The following is a 20859-nucleotide window of genomic DNA, read 5'->3' as shown; positions in this document are numbered from 1 at the left end:
AATTCTGTTACATATCCTTGTATTTCAGTGGAGTTGCTCTGGATTTTCAGCAGTGTAGTTAAGATCAGAATTTGGCCCAATGTGTTTAGACTGTTTAGACCAAAAATAAATAAATAAATAACCCTTGCAAGCATAAATACATTTCTGGGCACAACTATATAGTATGGATTATAATTACATATTTGTCTCAAGTTAAATTGCCTAAATCCTGATTTTAGATCTAGTCTGGCAGTTTGCCTGGACTAGTACAATAAGGGTGACATTTTAGGCAAAAAAATGTTACCTTAGTGATTTGTCATCCAGCTAATTTTACCAAATACATGTGTTGATGAGAAGTAGAACCAAGTTGTTTTTAAGTAGACAATAAAAATTCTGTTCCCATTAATACCAGCAGGGTTAGTTTTATTGTCAGAGTTCCTGCAGGGTGGCTATGTGAATCAGAAAACCCTTGCTGAAGATGATTATCTATGCACCATGGAACCCCATATATACACCGCTACCTCGATATAACACAAATTCGGATATAATGCGGTAAAGCAGCGCTCGGTGGGGGGTGTGGCTGCACACTCCAGTGGATCAAAGCAAATTCGATATAACACGGTTTCACTTATAATGCGGTAAGATTTTTTGGCTCCCAAGGACAACGTTATATCGAGGTAGAGGTGTAGTATATTATGTACACATGGGAAAAATGGAAAATGTCATATTTCGTGCATTACTCATTGTCAGCATGTCAATTCTCTGTGTTTAACAACAAAGAAAGCATAAAATACACTGAAAACTTAAGTCAATTAACCTTAAGGACTGATTCTTTTCAACTAAAAAAGGATGGAGGGAATACAATGCAAAACCATCTTAGCAAGAGCTAGAATAAGGCAGCCTCTTTACAGTGATCAAACAATGCCCCTGAAGGCTATAATTAAAGAACTAGTTGCCTTTGAAACCACCTTTTTGGATTGCTACTTTGTTCAACAAAAATTACATTTATATCCTTTTATAAACTCATCTCTGGTTCGACAATCCATATTAGCCGCTGCTGTGATCACATCAAAGCAACCAAAACAACAAGTTAAATAGCTTTTTTCTCTGTCTCTCCTAAAATAGTGCCCTTATGAAAAAAACCTACAGCAATTTTTTATTTGGCTTTCTTCTCCTTATATGTACAGTAAGGTTTATTTTCCCCTCAAAAACAACAACATAAATTATAAATACAATGCATGCATGAGATGACTCAAGTTACCCTTCACATCATGGAGTGAGACAGAATGATTGAGATCAATATTTTATAATGTAAGTAAGAATAATAGCCATTGAAGTTGCATTTCTGCTTTTTTCCCTCCTAACTTAGGACCTAGTTCCCTAGTTGCTCTGCGAGTGAAATGTTCATTGACTCCCATGGGAACTGTGCACATACATGGTGTCTCAGAATGAGGTCCACAATTAAGTCAATGAATAATAATTAGTTCTTACATCACCTTTTTCACCTATTCACTTCAAAGCACTTTATGAAGGAAGCCATCATCATTACTCCCATTTTACAAATAGAAAAACTGAAACACAAAGAGGTAACCTGACTTGCCCAAGGTCACCCAGTAGGTCTGTAACAGAGCTGGGACTAAACCCCAGGTTTCCTGATTCCCACTTCAGGGCTATAGCCACTGGACCATACTGTCAAGTACACAGCGGGTTTCTAAACATCTCTTGTTTGTTCTTTCTCCTACGAGGATCAGCCCAGAGTGCAATCTGCTAGCCCAAACATCAGACATTGACTCTCTGGACCTATAGGTTGGAACCCCTAGAGGGTCAAATTCAGCCTCTCTCCTTCAAACAGCATCCACTGATGAACTGAATTCCATGCAGCTAGTGGTGTGGGATCTCTTTGAAAGGAGGTTTGGGATGCGGGAGGAGAGGTGGTCTTGGCTTTTTTGCACAGATGTTAAAGATTCCCTAGCATGTTTTGTAAGAATAGGGATTTTCCCTGCTGTCTTTTCCCAAATTTCCTTTCCCCTACTATTATGTTGTGCACTAGCTACCCACCTGGCCATAGGCATGGAGCACCCACAGAAAAAAATTAGTGGATGCTTAGATCCCACCAGCAGCAAGCTCCTCCCCCATCCCCCAGTGCTTCCACCTGCCAGCGGCCCTGCTAATCAACTCCTCCTCCTCCTTCCTAGTGCCTCTGCCCACCACAATCAGCTGTTCCACAGCATGCAGGAAGCACTGGGGGAGGACTGCAGGAGGAACCCACTTACTCTGGCCCAGGGCCCTACCAATCCATAATCTGCCTCTGATCCTCTTTCTGGAATACCTGCTCAGCCAGAATGACAATAGACTGCCTTGTAATATGACATGGTCAGCTCAAATCACTGTTTTCATTAAAGCTGCGAAAAGCTCTACAGGAGCAAAGTACACAAAGTATCTACATGCAGTGTCAATAAAACAAAATCCATTCTTTATGGGGGCTGTCTGCTGATGGGGTTTAGCAAAAAGTTCTAATTTGAAATCTATTTTAAGGTTTTCATTTGGCTTATAAACTTTTTTCCAGCAGCATTATACTTCTGGCTAAGCGAGTAGGTAAACATAGTCATACATCTCCACCAGTAGAGGCACTATCTTTTTTCAGTCACATGTCCAGTATGAAATTCAGCCTCTGCACTGTCCCACCAAGCCCAGGTAAACTATCTTTGTGTGGGGAAGTATAGGTAGGGGATGGAATTCATCCCCAAGCTAGCCAGCGAGGCCTAGAATAGCCCCGCAGCTCCTCCATAGCCTCTACTCCCACCTCAGGCTGTAACCAGAGCTGCAAACTCTGTGAACCCCCAATGTGAGCTAATCTTGGCTTTCCTAGCTATTTGCCCTCATCTCTCTCCTAACCTCCACGCTTTTTCCTCCCCCCATCTATCTAGAGCTAGCATGGATCCAGCACCACTGCTTTCGGGGGTGCTGCAGAGACCCTCGGCACATCCACTCCACCCTTATGCTCTCCATGCACAGCAAAATCACTATTTTGCAGGGTTTTCTATGGCTCCTGCCCTGTGTGGTGAATTTCACTTCCAGTGCATTACAGTCACGCTATCTGTCATGCAGCACATTTCCTCCTCCCAAAGCAATACACTGTGTGCTTTGATAGGACCTTTCAAAAGCGCCTTATTAATGAATGATTGCATTGAGTCAGCTAGTCTGAACAAACCTGCAAGGAGAGCTCTGTTAGTAAAGATGGCCTCACACATTCATGGCACTCATCTATTAACCACCCTGGCTGAGGAGGGGCTGATTTTGCAAGCATCGAACCATTAGAAAACAAAAGGAGCAGATTTATATTTCTACATAGAAAGTGAAATTTTAAATGCCAAGTGCTTTAAGCCATTTCTATCATAATGGAATTCTCAAAAAATTGCTTTGGCGGTTTATGATTTATTACTTTCCTGATGGATCGATGACACTTTTTGTTGTCTCTCATTTATTTGGAGGGCTTAAACTCTGCATGCAGGAGCATGCACACTGCACCCATGTTATAGGAAAGAGCAATCAAAACCACAGCTCTAAATGCAACATTTTTGACCTTTTGTTATTTTTACCTCTGAGAGTCAACATTTCTGCAACAAAGTTACACAACTGCCTACGAGTAATGTCGCTTGGCCTGTGCTGAGAGCTCTGTTTGCAGAACTTATCCACAGCAGCTGTAACTCCTCTTGATTTTTAAAAACATCTGTATGATGAGATTGCGTCTCTCCGCAGTCCTGAGAAAGGAGCAGACACCTTCCAGGACAGACTGTGCAGAAGGGTAGTCCATTCACCCATGACAATATTCCTATTCCCATCCTCTGGACCATATGGGCAGCATGGTGTAGGGGGAGGACTGAGTGGGCTAAGGAAGAATCCACAGAAGTGACTTGCTGAATCGAGGCCTAACTTTAAGCATGAGGGTAGTCCCATTAAAATTAATGGAACTACCCATGTGCTTATAGAGCCATAGAGTTTAAGGCCAGAAGGGACCACTAAATCATCTAGTATGACTTCCTGCATGTCACAGGCCACCAACACCACCCAGCACCCGCATGCTAAATTCAGCAACCAAAATGAAACCAAAGTATTACAGCCCACAGGAGAATAGACTATTAAATGCCACAGGCAGAGAAAAGGAGGGATGGAGGCACACCCATGCTCAAGGCCTCTGCTATGGCAGGCAAATGATTAAATGAGATGTACTCAGATAATCCTGGCAAGCTAAGCTAAACAAGGCAAGCTTTTCCAGTCTCCTCTCATAAAATAGGCCCTCCATTCCCCTGATCATCCTAGTAGAATCATAGAATATCAGGGTTGGAAGGGACCTCAGGAGGTCATCTAGTCCAACTCCCTGCTCAAAGCAGGACCAATTCCCAACTAAATCATCCCAGCCAGGGCTTTGTCAAGCCTGACCTTAAAAACCTCTAAGGAAAGAGATTCCACCACCTCCCTAGTAGCTGTTCTCTGCACCTGTTCCAGTTTAAATTAATCTTTTTGAATATGGGTGACCAGAATTGTACACAGTATTCCCAGTGAGGTCGGACCAGTGCCTTGTATAATAGCTAGTGTGACTAGACAGCAAGTGTGAAAAATCAGGATTGGGTGGGGCGGGGGGTAATAGGACCCTATATAAGAAAAAGACCCAAAAATCAGGACAGTCCCTATAAAAATCGGGACATCTGGTCACCCTAATAATGGCATTAACACTTCTTTATCTCTATTGGAAATGCCTCATCTGGTAAATCCTAGGATTGCACTTGCCTTTTTCATGGCTGCATCACATTGGTATCTCATCATCATCCTGTGATTGACCCACATTGCCAGATCTCTCTCCTTCTCTGTCGATTCCAACTTCTGAGACCCCAGCTTGTAGCCAAAATTTTTATTACTAGAGCCTAAGTGCATTACCTGGCACATTGTACTGTTGAATTTGATCCAATTTCTGTCACTCCAGTCTTCAAGGTCATCCATATCTTCCTCTATAATATTCCAATCCTCCTCTGTACTGATAACTTTGTATTAGCAGCAAATTTCATTAGCACCCTCCTACTCTTTGTGCTAAGGTCATTAATAAAGCAGCTGGATACTGCAAAGCACTTAAGCACATGCTTAATTATAAGCATCAATGCAACTACTCAGAAGTTAATGGAGCTGCTTAAAGTGAAGCATATTTTTCTCACTGGATCATGCCAGAGCATTCAGTGCCTCGCAGGATCAAGCCCATAGTTAGGCATGGACCTTGCTGAATTGGGGCCATAGTCTCCTCTCTGACCCAATAAAGATTACCAGGAAAAGGTAACAAAGCCTGACCTTTATTTTCCTTTCCACAGAGCCTCACCCATCCTATGAGTTCCAGGGGCAGACACAGCCAGGGGGATTCCATTAGCACCACTCTGGCTGGGACAAAGAGCTGGGGATAGTGGAGACCAAGGCGGCTTCAGAAATTCAGGGCCTTGGTATGGATGACCCTAGCGACTGGCAGAGTACCTGATTGATCCCTGTGGCCTATTTCATGAATTAAGAGGTCAACGCCTCACCCAACCCATGGAATGATGCAGAGAGGCTCTCCCTGTGGAAGTCCTCCAAGAGATTTTCTGCCCCCAGGATCCCCTCATGTGGGTTTGTTTGTCATAGATACAACTGAGCATTCAACTCAGTAGACGCTCAGGCCATTGTTAAAAAATGCACACTCTACCACTTTAAATCATACAACCTTAATTATTTTCATAACTGTTTTTCTGGTTTTGTTTAAATTGGAGTTATATTTAAAAAACAGAAATATTTCTTTAATAGCCATGAATAGACATCCTATTTATTTTATTCACATTTTATTGATGACATATATGGCCAAACCCTACTCATATGCATTGATTCATCTGGCTTTTCACATTTGTAAAGCAAGTAGGAGTGGTCCACTCCATGTTACCTTAAAGGATTACTATCAACATGAAAAATAACATTTCCATCTGATCGTTTTCTACCTACTATTGCTACAAGTAACTCCTGCTAGATTACAGAGGCAAATAAGACTTTAAATAAAAGTTCTCCACTGTTTGAGTCAGTTTGCTTATTTGTTGTTTTTGAATTTGACAGAACATTACGCAGTCCGTTTCACTGTTTTGTTGAGGGTCAGTTGCATCACGCTCATGCAGGGCTGTGGGAAGAGCTCATGAGCACCACAGGCTCTGGATGAGGGTGTTTACCAGGAACAGCAGCAGCAAAACTGAAAGTGAAAATGTACAGGCAGCCAATAGTCATGTATATACAGAGATGAAGGGGAGGCAGCAGGAGTGATGAGCCCATGCCTGTTTGGGGGCATTGCTCTATGGATCACCTAAAAGATCTTTAAAATGAAGCTACTCACAGGCTTAAAAAATTAAGCTGGTACTTAAGTGTCTTGATTTTTACTGGGATCCTAGATATAGCTAAGAGGGTATGGAGGAACCTTCTGGATCACTGCTAAAAAAGAGCCTGAACCTGAAAGCATTGAGCAGTCTCATAACCACATAGCACCTTGCTCAAAGAGCATTAGTTCTGTACGTGTGCACGAACCGGGTGGCGGGCCAAAGGTCGGGTATCTGTGTGGGGACTCCAACAAGACACTTCATTTCCTCACAACTTGCAAGAGTGGAGGGAACCTACACTTGCAGTTCCAAGCTGTAGGGGACTGTGGAACTTGTAGTGTTACATCTGTGGTGTGCTCCCTCCATTCTGTTCCAACCAAGCCTGTGGGAATGAGATTCCAGCCATCAGGATTCCTCTTCCCACTGCAAATATGTAGGGCAAAGCTGTATAAATTATGCCTGATAGGTTTCCAGGAGGCAACCATAATCAGGAGGGCCCCTGGTACGATGATCATGCAGTAGACCTGTTATGCCAGGGACCAGTCACAGTGAGAAGTCAAGTAGTGTCCAGGAAGTGGTCCCTTTCCTCTGGCAAATCCCCAGAGATCCACAGTTTTGAGAAGTCCAAACCCCACATCATTGACATGTGTATCGAGGGAGAAGGGGGCAAATCCAGCCCAAAGCCAAATGGAAGAATTAGAAGGAAACCTGCAAAATTTCCTCTCCCACTTAGAGAAAGATGAAGGCCAATATACTGTTGAAGAATCATTGTGCGTGAAGGGTGCACTGGGGAGCACGTTTAGGACCCACGTATCAAAAATAGGAAGAAGCCATCCTGGACAACTCTATATTTTTCAAGATAAAAGTCTGACACATTTTACTGCCCTGACATTGGTTAAATTAAGCCCACAGAAAATTAAATTCAATTATCCATAAAATAATTATACCAATATTAAAACATATATAATTTTTCCACATAAAAGTGAAATCTCCAACTTGCCATCCTATCAGTAAAATCAATGGCCTTATCATAACTCACAGAACATCAATATTTACTAAAATATTCAGACAGACATGCAATAAATCAAACCAGTTTCCAATGGCCTTTCAGTAGTTCAATCGTTTTAATAATATATTAAAATGAACTATTAAACAGCCATGTATTTCAGACTGTCCTGTAGTTCCTTTCTAATCCATGCTGATTACCAAGATATTTGTGTCTAAATAGTCTCTGGCTCACTATTATAATTGGCTTACTCCTTCCTTCCCATTTTCTTCAGTGGTTCAACTATTCAGTGTTTGTAGCACTGAAAGTTAAGACTAGGGCAGTGAATTTATGATAGTACCAACACTGAACTGAAGTATGCTGTGTGATCCAGGTACCGCCTCCGTTTTCCCAGCTCCAAACTGGAGATAAAGATACTTTTCTCTCATTTGTAAAATACTTGATTTTGACGGATGAAAATCAACTTGTAACATCAAAGGGTTGTTATTAAGTATGACTGCGGTGATTCTAAAGCTGTTGGAGGCAAGGGCTGTTTTCATGTTCAGTTTCGTATAAGGCTGATCATACTGTCAATGTTCAGCCCTGTACAAAAAGTCCATCTGGCAAGGTTGTGCCTAAAACCTGAGGACCAGATTGTGCTCAGCAGTATGTGGGAGTGCAAAGCAGAGGCCTCTGGGAGCCTTCCCTCTTCCTTTGTGCTTCTGGCCAGAGACAAATGCATTCCCAGTCCTTGCCCTGCCCTCTATCTCTGCAACCACCAGTAAAACAGGCTTCCCATGTGCAAGCAGCACACGTTTCATCCTCTCAGAGGATGGAGTAAGAGTTAAGCTCTCTTTGCATTCCCGGGGACATTGAGCTTGCCTCAAGGACACTGGGGTTGATTCACAGGTCCAGACTTGTGCAGTGATTTCATGCTGAGTGGAGAATTCTGATTCAGCAGTAGACTTCGTATTCACTGCTCCAAAAGGCACAAAGGCAGTGGAGAAACAAGCTCTGTTGTCTCCATATTACCCACTCCACAATGCGGCCGGAGGCTTCGTGGCCACAATCTGGCCCTTCCTTTGCTACAGTTTTGAGCATACCCCTCAGGACTGGATTTAAATGATTCTTATTCACTTCTTATCTCATTCTACATAGCTGTTCAAAATGGCATCAGAAAATCCTACATTCTTTTTGGACAATGTACCTGGTGCTGCTGTGACACAAACCCAACTGCTGGAAATATTTTTCCTCTCTGCTGTAAACTCTCTTTCATAGGTTTATTTCTTCCCCAGTTGATGAATTTGAAATAATCCCCATGATTTCTTGTCATGTTCTTTGAGGCCAGGTCTACACTACAAACTTACATCGATATAACTACGCTGCTCAGGAGTGTGAAAAACCCACACCCCAGAGCAACATATTTATACCGACCTAATCCCTGGTGCAGCTTCTCCCATTGACATAGCTACTGCCTCTCGCTGAGGTGGATTAATGACGTGGACAGATACTCTCCCGTCAGAGTAGCAGCGTCTCCGCTGAGGCACTACAACAGCACAGCTGCAGCACAGTACATGTAGGTAAGCCCTAAGTGAATCCTCTCCTTTACTGACCGTCAGTTTTTTTCTATGTATAGTATGAGTAACATATTAAGAATCCCTCAAAACCACAATACAGTAAATGAAAGGCCATAGAAAAGCTAAGCTGAAAGGGACTTAACTGCCTGTTGCCCCTTCACAACAGGATCATAGCTATTAAATTCTGTATGTGCACGCTAATTTGTTCTTCATGACATTAGTAACAAATTCATAATCTACCAATGTAGCCATGTTGCTACACCCTATGTGATCACTTGTGTAATTGGATGCAGTAAGAGAGATCATGGAGACTTCTGGGGAGGGAAATCCAGTGAGAAACCAAAGAACTGTTGTCCATTTGGAAATTCACATTGTATACAGGGGTCTACACTCGTGCTTACCAATATGACAACCGATAGATATCAGACTCTCTTTAAAGCTGCCATCTCACTTTAGAGAATGCAGTATAAGGCATAATACACATGCTGGGCCGTGGTCTCTCTTCCACTGTGCAGTATGGAGGGGAGTATTTGAAAGTAAAAAAGGTCAGATGAGACCTCTAGGAATAGAGAAAAGGGCACTGGAGCTAATTAATCCTGCACTTGCAGGGAACTAAATTAGATGACCAAGGAGGGTCTTTACCATCTTTTGATTCAGTGAATTCAAACCTTAAAGGTGCAGAGCACCCTGAACTTCCATTATAGTCAAAGGAACTGGGGAAGGTGAGCACTATACAGAATCAGGTCCAATTATTATAATATGGGTGCCCATTTTCCTCCAAGCCTGTGGTGTCATTCCTGCCTCAGCACCAGAGTTTGGGGGTTCCAGGGTATTTCAGAAGATGGGTCTCATTGTGGGAAGGAGGAGTCAAGGAGCACCCGCTTATTATACCATGATCTCTTCCAAAAGAAGGAGATATCTGCATGTAAGAAAGTGCTGCCAATTCCAGCATTTCCTTATACTCTGCACCTCCACTGCTGTTGGAGAGGAGAGTCCTGGGTAATATGAGAGCACAGTTCCTGAGCACAGAAAGAGAGCAGCACCGTAAGTCTAGTCTTGTGTGCAGAGACCTCTGGATCTGTATGGAAGCAGCTTCCACTCTCTGCAGCTCCCCAGTGTCTGTGGTGATTTGAGACTGTGGCCTTGTCAGCTAGTAACACTTTCCTCCCAGAGGGACTAAGAGGTTAGAAAGTCCATAAGGTAAAACCTCATGGAATGGCCCTTGGCCCTCATTATGTGGGTTTCCCCAGGGGAAGGCCCAGTCAGGAACCATGCTAATTTTCCAGTGAATTACATAGATGCCCCCGCTACTCACTTTCCTCCACTTCAGTATGTCCCGATTTTATAGGGACATTCCCAATTTTGGGGTCTTTTTCTAATATACGCTCCAATTACCCCCCCACCCCACGTCCCAATTTTTCACATTTGCTATCTGTTCACCCTACACTTAAGGAGCTTTGCTTTCAATTTACAGATTCCGCTCCTCTGGGTTTGCCAACTCAACCCAAAACTCTCTTTTCAAGATTTTAATTAATCTCAGCCTGGAACTTAAGTCTCAGGTTCTCAGCCCAGAGACAAAGGATTTTTCAATGCAGAACTTTAGCCACCAATGAATGGGGTCATATTTCAAATTAGAGAGTGAAAAAATAATATTTTTAGAAGCCTCTGACACATTCAGGTGAGTTACTTTCCCAGAATGCCATTTTCTAGGTCCAATAAACTGTCAAGTGGACTAAGCGCTTTTGTATTTTTGTTTTAGGTCAGTCAAAACAGGAGAGTTTGAGAAGATGCCGTGCAATAGATCATGATTATCACTGAAGATTTTGAACTAAAGTTGAAATTCACTCCTTCCTTCTTCTCCTCTCCATAAAGGAAATCTCTTGGGTATTGGTGGGTTGGAAGTCACCACACTCCAACAAGCAGGCTAAGAGACTGCAGCTCAGTCTCTCTACAGCCATGGCTAATATAATCTCTTTCCACCCTATGCAGGCCTTTGGGGCTTTTGGATCTGCATATGCACAGATATTATAATCCCTGCTCCAGCTAATTCCCCCAAAGCCCCTTCTACTGCAGCATATCTGAGATTTCTTCCTAGCTAGCACAAGTGTGTGACAACTTCACCCGCACTCCCTCCTGTGCACTGCAACACTACAGACTGATGTGGAGCGAAGGACTTTCCTGGACCCTCTGCTGGAGTGAATTTAACCTTAAGAGAAGCATTCCCTTCTCTGACTTGCTACATTCTTGACTGCTTTCTCACATGGAATTTCCACTGACATCTAAGGGCTAGTCCACACAGAAACTTTACAATGCCGCAACTTTTTCACTCAGGGGTGTGAAAAACACACCACTGAGCACTGCAGGTTTCAGCGCTGTTAACGCTGGTAGCTATGCCCCTCGTGGAGATGGTTTTTTTGGAGCACTGGGAGAGCTCTCTCCCAGCGTTGTGCCACAACTACATAAGCCAAGTTAAAGTGCTGCTATAGCAGCACTTTAACGTTGCCAGTGTAGACAAGCCCCAAGAGAGTCCCATGCACTCAACAAAAGCAGAATATGCAGTAGAGACTTTTGCCTTCCAGTGAAAGCCCTTTGGAGCTAGTTCAATCCTTTCATCAGGATTTTGTGGAGTAACAAGCCCCAAGAGTAGGAATGCCATGCGTCTGACGAAGTGGGTATTTGCCTGTTAGTCTATTAGATGCCACAGGACTCTATTGCTTTTGTATAGACCAAGTGCAACACAGCTACCCCTCTGATACATGAATATCTAGTACAAATACTTGGGGAAAACCCAGCAAAAAATCGCCACTGTGACGTTAATGTCAGAATCACAATGATCCATTCATATCATAGCACATCTAAAGGATCTACAGGTCCTGAACAATGTTTGTGTAGAAAGACTTTTCTCTTTCTTGCGTCAAGGCTACTAACCACACTCCTGCCTCTTAATCCCCACCTCAGTGCTTTGATGCATAAAAGGTATTACTTGCCTACCTCACAAGAGAGGTGTGAGGCTTAATCAATTAACTTTTGGGAAGTGACTTCAGATCCTTTGATTGCAGGCTTTATATTAGCGCTAAGCACTCATAGAAATGTAGGACTAGAAGGGATCTCAAGAACCATTTGGTCCATTCCCCTGCACTGAGGCAGGATTAAGTATACCCTGGCACTTATGGCATTCTCAGTAACAGCCCAAGAGTGGAGGAGGGTTAAGTGCCCTGTTCCAAATCTCATCTCATCTCTATGCCTACAAGTAACTGAATGCACCCCTAACCAAGCCAGCCTCCCAAATCATCTACAACTTCACTTCTCTTTTCACAGGTGAGCCTCCTTTCCCAGAAAGGTCCAAACGGCTATCATCCTTCCCCATCCTCCCTCCATTCCCCAGCATCTCCTCTCTCCAGAGTGAGGGAACAGCACAGAGTCCATGAACCTCACCACGAAAAGTCTGCAACTTACCTTGGAAGTAGATGCCTGACTGGATTTGGAGAACCCTGGGGAGGGTTCTCGGATCCAGGGAATGGATGAATTTTGTCAGGTTTGATGCCATGGTCTGTGTCAAGGCAGCACATGCATTTGGTGTCTAAAGGCCAACACCTCCTGGGACGTCCCCCATGGTACTCATAGGAACAGAGTCTGGGACATCTCTCAGAAACTTTCTGTTGCTGGAGGGAGGAGTGGGGAGGAGAGGTGAGGGAGGCGCTTCTCTTCTTTACTATGATCGCCACTTCCTCCTACTTTGGCAGCTCAAGGAGTGGGGGGCAGGGAAGACTAGGGTGAGCAATGCCACAAGAATGAGTATCAACTGACACTGCTAAGTTTATACTGCCTGGTGCTTGAGCATGTGCCAATTTAGGCTAAACGAAGTGCTTCTTATGTTGGTTGCAGCTGGTACCAAATTTAATAGGAAAGATGAGTTTCTGCAAAACTCAACCTAAAACAGGGAGTTATTTGGTTTGATACCTTCAGGCACTAACTAGTCATCTATCCAAATGGAAAGGATTTTGTTTAATGTTAAAAATATCTGAAGCTGGAAAAACAAATCACATTTATTTTTGGAGCACAAAATATAGTTTTACATTTGCTCTTTTCAGAAACCACAAACTCTCTCTGGAGACATAAAATGAAACCGTTTTGTTTTTTTGCTTTTGCTGCCTTTAGAGAGTTCCTGTGGTGTAGTGAGGAAGGTGCAGACAAAAATATGGGCCTCTTTGGATCTGTGCATGACAATTGAATTTAGTTATGCAGAATAGCCAAGATTTTCAAAAGCAACTAGAGACTTTGGGGCTCTGACTTGAGATACCTTAGAAGAGCCTGGATTTCAGAGGTTAGGTGCCTACCACTTTCTGAAAAATCAGACTGTTTTAAAGTGTCTCAACTTGGGCACCCAAAATCACTAGTCACTTTTGAAAATCTTGGCCATTGTTCATATATAGGGATTTGGCTCTGCTATCCATAACAACGGTGAGTAGTGTCATTGATTTCAATGGCACTGCTCATAGGGTAAGGCATAAAGTCCATAAAATCATAGAGTCAACGGTAGGATTAGGGCTCTTCCTTGCTACACTGTTTCACACTCTGCAGTGACAACAAGTTCTTCCCAGAGGCTTTGGGTACACTTGAGAGTTACAGTGCTGGTGGTGGCTTTACAGCGCTGTAACTCACTCCCTGTCCACACTGGCAAGGCACATACAGCGCTGTATCTCCATGGCTACAGCGCTGGTTGTACTCCACCTCCCCGAGTGGAATAAAGAGTATAGTGCTGCTGCTGCAGCACTGGGTCACCAGTGTAAACAGGGAATAATCTTAGTACGCTGTGACTGACCTCCAGAAGCTTCCCATAATCCCTTTAAGTGAAGGTCTCGCTCTTTGTTTTGTTGTGAACTCCGGGCTGTTTGCTGTGAATGAGCAGAGGCAGGGGGCTCCTTTTGGAACCGCCACAGCTAGTCTTTGCTTGAGAAGAGAAGCAGCGTGGCAGGTGGGGGGGGTCCGTTTCAGCAGTGGCTGCTTATCTGGTCTGCGAGGGAAAAAAACAGCTGCTGTTTGCTTTCAGTTAGTGAGAGAGAGAGAGGTGGGGGAGGGGCTCAGAACTTGCAAGGCAGCTGCTGACGCAGTGTCGGCTCCAAAAATCTACTCTCTTTCTCCCCTACACTCCCTGTCACGCTCCACCCCACCCTGCCTTTTGAAAAGCACGTTGCAGCCACTTGAACACTGGGATAGATGCCCATAATGCACCGCTCCCAATGCCGCTGCAGATACTGCAGATGCGGCCATGACAGTGCGCTGGTAGCTGTCAGTGTGGACAGACTGCAGTGCTTTCCCTACTCAGCTGTACAAAGACAGGTTTAACTCCCAGCGCTGTACAGTGTAGCCATACCCAAAGTATCTATGTGGTGTCAGGATAAAGCAGCAAGGTAGCTGTTTAATCAGATAGGTGGGGGAGGGGATGCCACCTACTTTAATTGTGACAGACTGACAATATCCGGAATGAACTTTATGGGATTAAGATAAACTTTACTAAATTAAATTAAACCTTATTGAATTAGGATTAACACCTTTGGGGTACACTTATTAAAAATGCAATTGCGTGTTGTGGGCCTGCAGGTTCCGTCCCAGGTTGGGAGGAGGACGCTAATAAACGTCCTCCATTATCAGCCTTAGAAGCCCTCTAGAGAGATATGCATATACTAGTTCAAACTGGATAGTCCAGAGACAAAGAGAAGACTTTTGGATAAAAAGCCTGAGTTTAGGCTGACTCAGGGTCTTCTTCCTGATTCAGCAAATGGACAGAACCCTGGTCCATGGAGGGCCCCAGTCCACAGGGTAGGGTTGGAAGGACGGGGTCTACTGAGGCCCCACAAGTTCCAAGCAGAAGTGCTGATGAACTTGTAAGCACCAGCAAGCCTTGAGTGTCGAAAGCCTGCTCTTGCCAGAGCCGAGCTGGAGTCTGGCAAGTTTATTAGCTGTGTGTAGGTTATTTACTTGGTTTTCAGTTGTTTTATCTAATGCTTTTTACCTTGATTCTAATCACTCCATTATCACTCTTTGAAGAGAAAGCAAGCAGGTGTGCTTAGGCAGACTGTCTTTGCTGGGAAATACACAGTGAAAGCAGGGAACTGTACAGTCTGGACACACCCCCATGTCAGAAGGCGGAGAGATGTTTCTCTCCAGCCAAGAGAGAACAGCAGGGAGCTGGATGCCTGAGACTGGGTGCCCTTGTTGGACCACTGAGGGGAAATACAGGTGCAGGTGCACTGCACTATGTAATGGGATGATGAGCATGATTGCCACCTGCTTTAATACTGGGGATGGGGGTTAGTTTGTTTGCTTTTCTGACATGTTTTAAAATTGCCTTTTACGTGTATAACATGTCTGAGCTGTCCCTTATAAATGGGAAATGTTTACAACTCGTGTCCCCAAATCCCAGGGGCATGGGAGCCAGTTTTAGGGACAGGGTATCTGCACTAGGCACTGGATGAAGGAATGAGGATCTGATTCTGGGATGGGTAAGGGATTGCTTTACAGAATGTAGCAGATGGTTTTGTGAGCAGCGAGGTAGCAGGTGGAGAGATCACCGTTAGCAGCTGGTAACACTGCAGGGTAGAGGCATGAAAAAAAAGGACTATGGTTCTAGTAGTGACAGCTATTATTGTTGTCCTACCTAGAAAACAGATGCAGGCAATTATTTACTTGCTTTATAAAAATACCTTCTTCCTTCATTCCCTTCCAGCAACAGACACGGACACACACAAATTAAGCAAACATAATTAATCATGGGGAAAAATAATGCGCATTTCCAATCACCTTTCAGTTCAGTCAGAAAGACACACAATAAAGGGTTCTGCCTCACAGGGTCCTGAGCAGTCTGGTCCCAGTCCTGCTATGTATTTCTAATAATACCACCAAGCTCTAATACGTCCCAGTCCAGTGCTCTATCTACTAGGCAATGCTGCCTCTATTTGAGTAGTCCCAAAAAGTTCAATGCGAATTTCCGTGTGCTTAGACATTAAGCATGCATTTTGCTGGATCGGGGCCAGAGTGCTCAGCCCCTTGCAGGATTGAGCTCATAAAATTCAATAGTCTCCTAAGGACAGAATGAGTGTGGAAGTCGGCTGAATTCTTCCGTTGCCCCTGGAGGCTGGGGTCAATCCAGGTCAGAGCTGTGGTGCTGCGGCCATGTCTTCCAACAGCCCCACACTTGTCCATACTGAACTAAGTCTGAGGCTAAATGGCAGCTTTCATTCTTTAGGGTCACCTTTGACCATCACTAAATTGACATATTGATTTTCTTTAAATTTCTTTTTAGTTTCATCTGACATCAGTAGAGCAGATTTGCTGGAATGCAGCACCATGATGAATATCTAATTAACAGCAATTTATGCAAAATTATAAATTGCTTAAAAGTCATTTAAACCTGAGTAACTAAACGTATAAGGCATAAAGTACATTTCTCTCAGGAATAAAATACAGTAAAAACTGTGTTGTCCAGCACTTTATCAACTGGAAAGCTCTATTAACTGGCATTTCTGGTATCTCCCAGTACAAATCTTCAATCTAGTAACCAGGACTAGTATACTGCCTGGGAGGTTATGCAATTGCATATTTTGCACTCTACCTTTATGCAAAAGAGGCAGAAGACAAGTAAGCAAGCTGATATCAAGGATTTATTCAAAAAAGCAGCTTCTAGGGTGTGTCATAGGGTCATTACAGATTCAGCCCAATCTCCTACACCTTCTACATCTTCAGTGATTATTGATGTTGATTATGACGACTCTGAGGCACTGCAAGACCCTGAAGTGCCTTTTGAATCATCAAAGATTAAATTATGTTCAATATAGTTTTAGTGTTAAGTATATTTTTAATGATCTGGGTATACGCCATGTGCTGCACATAGTGATAGATAGTGTCATAAGATAACCTACTGTGTAGAAAACTTTACCTGTATACACCTAAGTGCTTCAAGAAACCAACCACTCTGCAGTGCATTACCACTACTGGATTGGTGAGTACCTGTATGCTATTTTATACTTGATTCATTTTATTGTATTCTAATTCTTTGAAAATTGGTATTCCATTTGTAGTATAACTCTCAGTTAACCAGAATTTTTGATTAACTGGCACCCTCCATTCCCCCAACATGTCAGATAAAGCTTTCACTGTACAACTGTCAGTTGCCATGACAAAAAATTAATATGTTTACACTCATCCAAATCAGCAATGCCACCCACAGTTTATGAATTATCACAGGAATTCTAGTCTTACCAGCACATATCATGGTAAAGTAGAGGTGCCTTTCTGTACTCTCTATAGCTCTAGAGGAGCTGTTTTCAGTTTGCTGTGCGGTGCAATGTGAAAAGAGACATTTTGCCATCTCTAAACAGTCACTCATTCCAAACTGTGCATCAAACAACACTTTAGCCTCATCACCACAAATTACTGGTGAAAGATCCTTGATTCTTCAGGTTAGACGAGTGGTCCCCAACTGTGGGCACCAAGGAACATTGGGGGTGGGGAGAAATGTGGCAGGGCCCAGGCCAGCCCCCATGGGGGGCAGGTAGGGAGTGACACCTAGCCCTACTCTGCTTTCCCCCAGTTCCACTCCACCCCCGCCCCCAGCTGCAGTTCCAGCCCCGCTCCTGGCCTCAGTCCTTTGTTCCTGGCCCAACCACAGGTCCGGGCCCAGCCACAGCTCCTGGGAGGACATGGACTGGGTAAGGGGAGGGACATGGACAAAAAAGTTTGGGGACCACTAGTTTAGACCCTCTGCTTAGCAGAACATTGACTTGAAGGAATCTCTCCTTGCTATTCATTCAGGCTCCAGTGCTGAGAACAGTAGTAATTGGGTGAAGTACAGGTAGATTATAAGAAAAGAGACAAAATCCTCCCTCCAAATCCAGGACAGGCTGCAGCACTGGGCTTCCATCCCCTAGCGATGGAATAGAGATCACAGCTGCTCCATGACAATGTTGTGCAGGGTGACAGGGCCACTATCAGGGTCCCTGCCAACACTGCCTTCTTCACTAATCTATGTGAACCCACCACAGAGATCCCCTCTGCAGCATGCACGGGCTATACTGATCATTCTGCATGCTTACTCAACCCCTAGAACCAGGCATAGTGCTTCAATGCCACAGGGGGCCATGCTGCAGGCCCTATGCACCAGCACACATTTCACCTAAAATGCATAAATCTACAAAATTCAAGCTGGGCGTATGCCCTTCTGTAGCCATTCTGTCTGCAACTCGACTTGTGGAGGATATAATTCAAGGAGACAAGGAGAACGAGGAGACCCTGTGACAGGGGTCTTCAGCCCGTACTTTCCTTTAAGCCTTTAATGCAAGCTAAGAAGGGGGCCAATTAACCAGACAGGCCACAGCTGAGGGAGATCAAGTGGCTTAAGTAATCCCCTGAGTGAATGAGGGAGTCCCGCTGAAGAGGAACAAGCTGGGCTGGCTTTTTAAAGTCAGGAAGCTGATGGCAGAGGTGGGCTGAAGGGAAGCAGTCTGCAGCTACTCCCTGGGAGAAGGGAGGTGTGTTTGGGGGCTATAGAGACAAATAACCCATGGTTACTCCCTGGGAGGAGGGAGTTGTGAGGCTAGCAAACCCAGAGAAGTGAGGAGAGCCAGATGGTATGGAAGAGGCTCCAAGAAAGACAGAAAGGTTCAGGAGGGAGCAGACCTTGGCTGCCGACTAGAGGGTCCCTGAGCTGGAACCTGGCACAGAGGGTGGGCCAGGGTTCCCCTGCCAGCCACTGAGGAAGTGACACCATGGGGCACCGAATAGGAAGACTGCCTGAGACTGCTGGTGAGGAAAGATGACTTTGATGCGCTGGAAGGAGGAAACATGCATAGTGACCTGGTTGGAGGGCCAAGTTGCGAAGAAAGAGCACCTGGAATTGCAGAGACAGAGAGAGAGCAGCAGCAGGATGTGCAGCGAGCAGCAGAAGGGGGCCTCTGATTTGGAAGCAGCTAATCCCGAGATTGGCCAGGAGGAGGAACCCCTAGCAGTGAGTGGACCCTGTCATACACCCATTTATCAATCCATCACAAGACAGGCTACTTCAGGAAATGGTTGGGAACTAGTGACTTATAGGATAAGATTGAGAGATCTAAATATATAGAAATTAGCTGAGCAATGATTAAGGAGACAACAGAGACAGATGGTCAAAAAATGGAATTTTCAAAATTTAAATTAAATTGTTCCGCAAACATTTTTCCAGTAGCTCACACAGTGGTTGAAATTTTCCAACAATTCCAAAATTTCAACACATTTTCCAATCAGCTGTAACTATAACCATGTACAATTGTTTATACTTCTCCAGCACCAAGGTTGAAGAGGAGTTATATATATAAGGTGCGTAACCAGGCACTGGAATTCCGAAGGGAGATGTTCACTGTGAATGGGGTGAAGGAGTTTATTAGCTCTAGATATAAGGGATATAGAGGAAGTATTTGGGCAGAGAAAACCATAATCCATGACATAGAGGAACAGCCAAGACCGGGGAGGAAATTTAGGCTGATGTTTTTAGTTTTTGATGTTTAAGTTACCAACCAAATCAGTCCTCATGAAAGCAGTAAGTTAGGAATCAATGTAGTGTGTATATAGATTCTTTTCAGAGCAAGTTGGGAATTCCAACTGCCAGAAAGAATAAATTTAGACAATGTTAGGAAGTTCTTCCTGACACAAATGTATTGGGCTATGAAATAATCTCCCCAGGGAACAGGTGAACAACTTGGTACATTTAAACCCAGACTAAATAAATCACTATAAGGTACCGTGCAACAATTCTGCACAAGATGAGGTGGGAAATGGAATAGGAGACTTAATAGACATATTCTAATCTCTTTGATTCTATTATCTCAGCTGCTGAAGCAGAACTTTACAGTTTTTGATGACACGCCTCTAGAGAAGGACCCAGCATACATCCAGGAAGCGATGTTGGTGACTTAGTGGTGGGGATGCTTTCCTCTGAATCAGTACTGATTTAGAACCCAATGTGGTCCTGTGCAGCCTAGGTTGGAAGTGACTCACTGTCATCAATTAACCGTGTCTTTTCAGTGTCCTTTGTGAAATAAGTTGATGGCCTCAGTCCAGTACTTAGTGGACGTATGTCCACATCACAAAAAACACCTTCATAATTGGCACCTTTGCCTTGCTGGCAGTGCCCAGAAAGGGAAGGACTGAATGGGTACAAAAACTGAGCTGTCAGGCCGGGGCTAAGGCATGCTAGCGGGGTGGTGTGAGAAAACTACTTTTATTGCTGCACCTGTTCTGTAGATAGAGAGAATCAATTCTTCAGTATTATCATCTCGCCTTTTACAAGCACTGAAATCACTTCCGTAAAATACAAGATTAGCTCAGTTAACTTGTCATCAACACGTCTTTTCCTCAAATAGCTGCAAGACAAGTAAATTGCTTCTAATGTTATTTTAATAAGATGTAGTTGAAATATTAGGGAAAGTTATTATGTGCCATGTTTCAGTAAGTGAAAGAAAATAGTTTTTAATATTCCTACCAACTTCCACATCAAACCTCTGCTGACGCTCACCTCAACACCTTCATGTTTGGTAGAGGCCTTTTTATCTAGCAGACAAAGGCATAGTGAGATCCAATGGGAGCTAAAGCTAGACAAATTCATACTAAAATAATAAACATGCATTTTAAAATGAGGGTGACTAGCCACTGGAACTTATCAAGAAATGTGGTGAGTTCCCCATCGCTCAAAGTCTTTAGATCAAGAACGGATGTCCTTCTAAGAGAGCTGCTCTAACTCCACCACAAGTTGCTGGGCTTGAAGCAGAAGTTGCTGGGTGAAATATTATGGCCTGTTTTATGCAGAAAGTCAGACTAGATGATCATAATGTTTCCTCTTGACCTTTAAATATATGAAAATTGTGATGCAGCATGACCATAATGTGAATTTTCCGTTATGTTCTTAGTAGCTAATTCT

At 43.8% G+C, this 20859-nt stretch overlaps 2 protein-coding genes across 3 annotated transcripts in view; one reads left to right on the top strand and one right to left on the bottom strand.

Moving 5' to 3' along the window:
* THEMIS (thymocyte selection associated) overlaps positions 1 to 12564 on the bottom strand; it is a 113982-nt gene extending 101418 nt beyond the window's left edge. The window contains exon 1 of the mRNA XM_050949598.1: positions 12369 to 12564. Within this exon, the coding sequence (XP_050805555.1) occupies positions 12369 to 12459 (91 nt within the window). The 5' untranslated portion in view covers positions 12460 to 12564. The remainder of the gene's footprint in view (positions 1 to 12368) is intronic.
* LOC127049284 (uncharacterized) overlaps positions 1 to 20859 on the top strand; it is a 225808-nt gene that overhangs the window by 45266 nt on the left and 159683 nt on the right. The gene's annotated exons all lie outside the window — the stretch shown is intronic.

Source organism: Gopherus flavomarginatus, chromosome 4 (assembly GCF_025201925.1).
Source record: "Gopherus flavomarginatus isolate rGopFla2 chromosome 4, rGopFla2.mat.asm, whole genome shotgun sequence".
NCBI classification, from domain to species: Eukaryota; Metazoa; Chordata; order Testudines; family Testudinidae; genus Gopherus; species Gopherus flavomarginatus.
The sequence above is the reverse complement of the archived record's forward strand: the minus strand, read 5'-3'. Positions and strand labels throughout refer to the sequence as shown.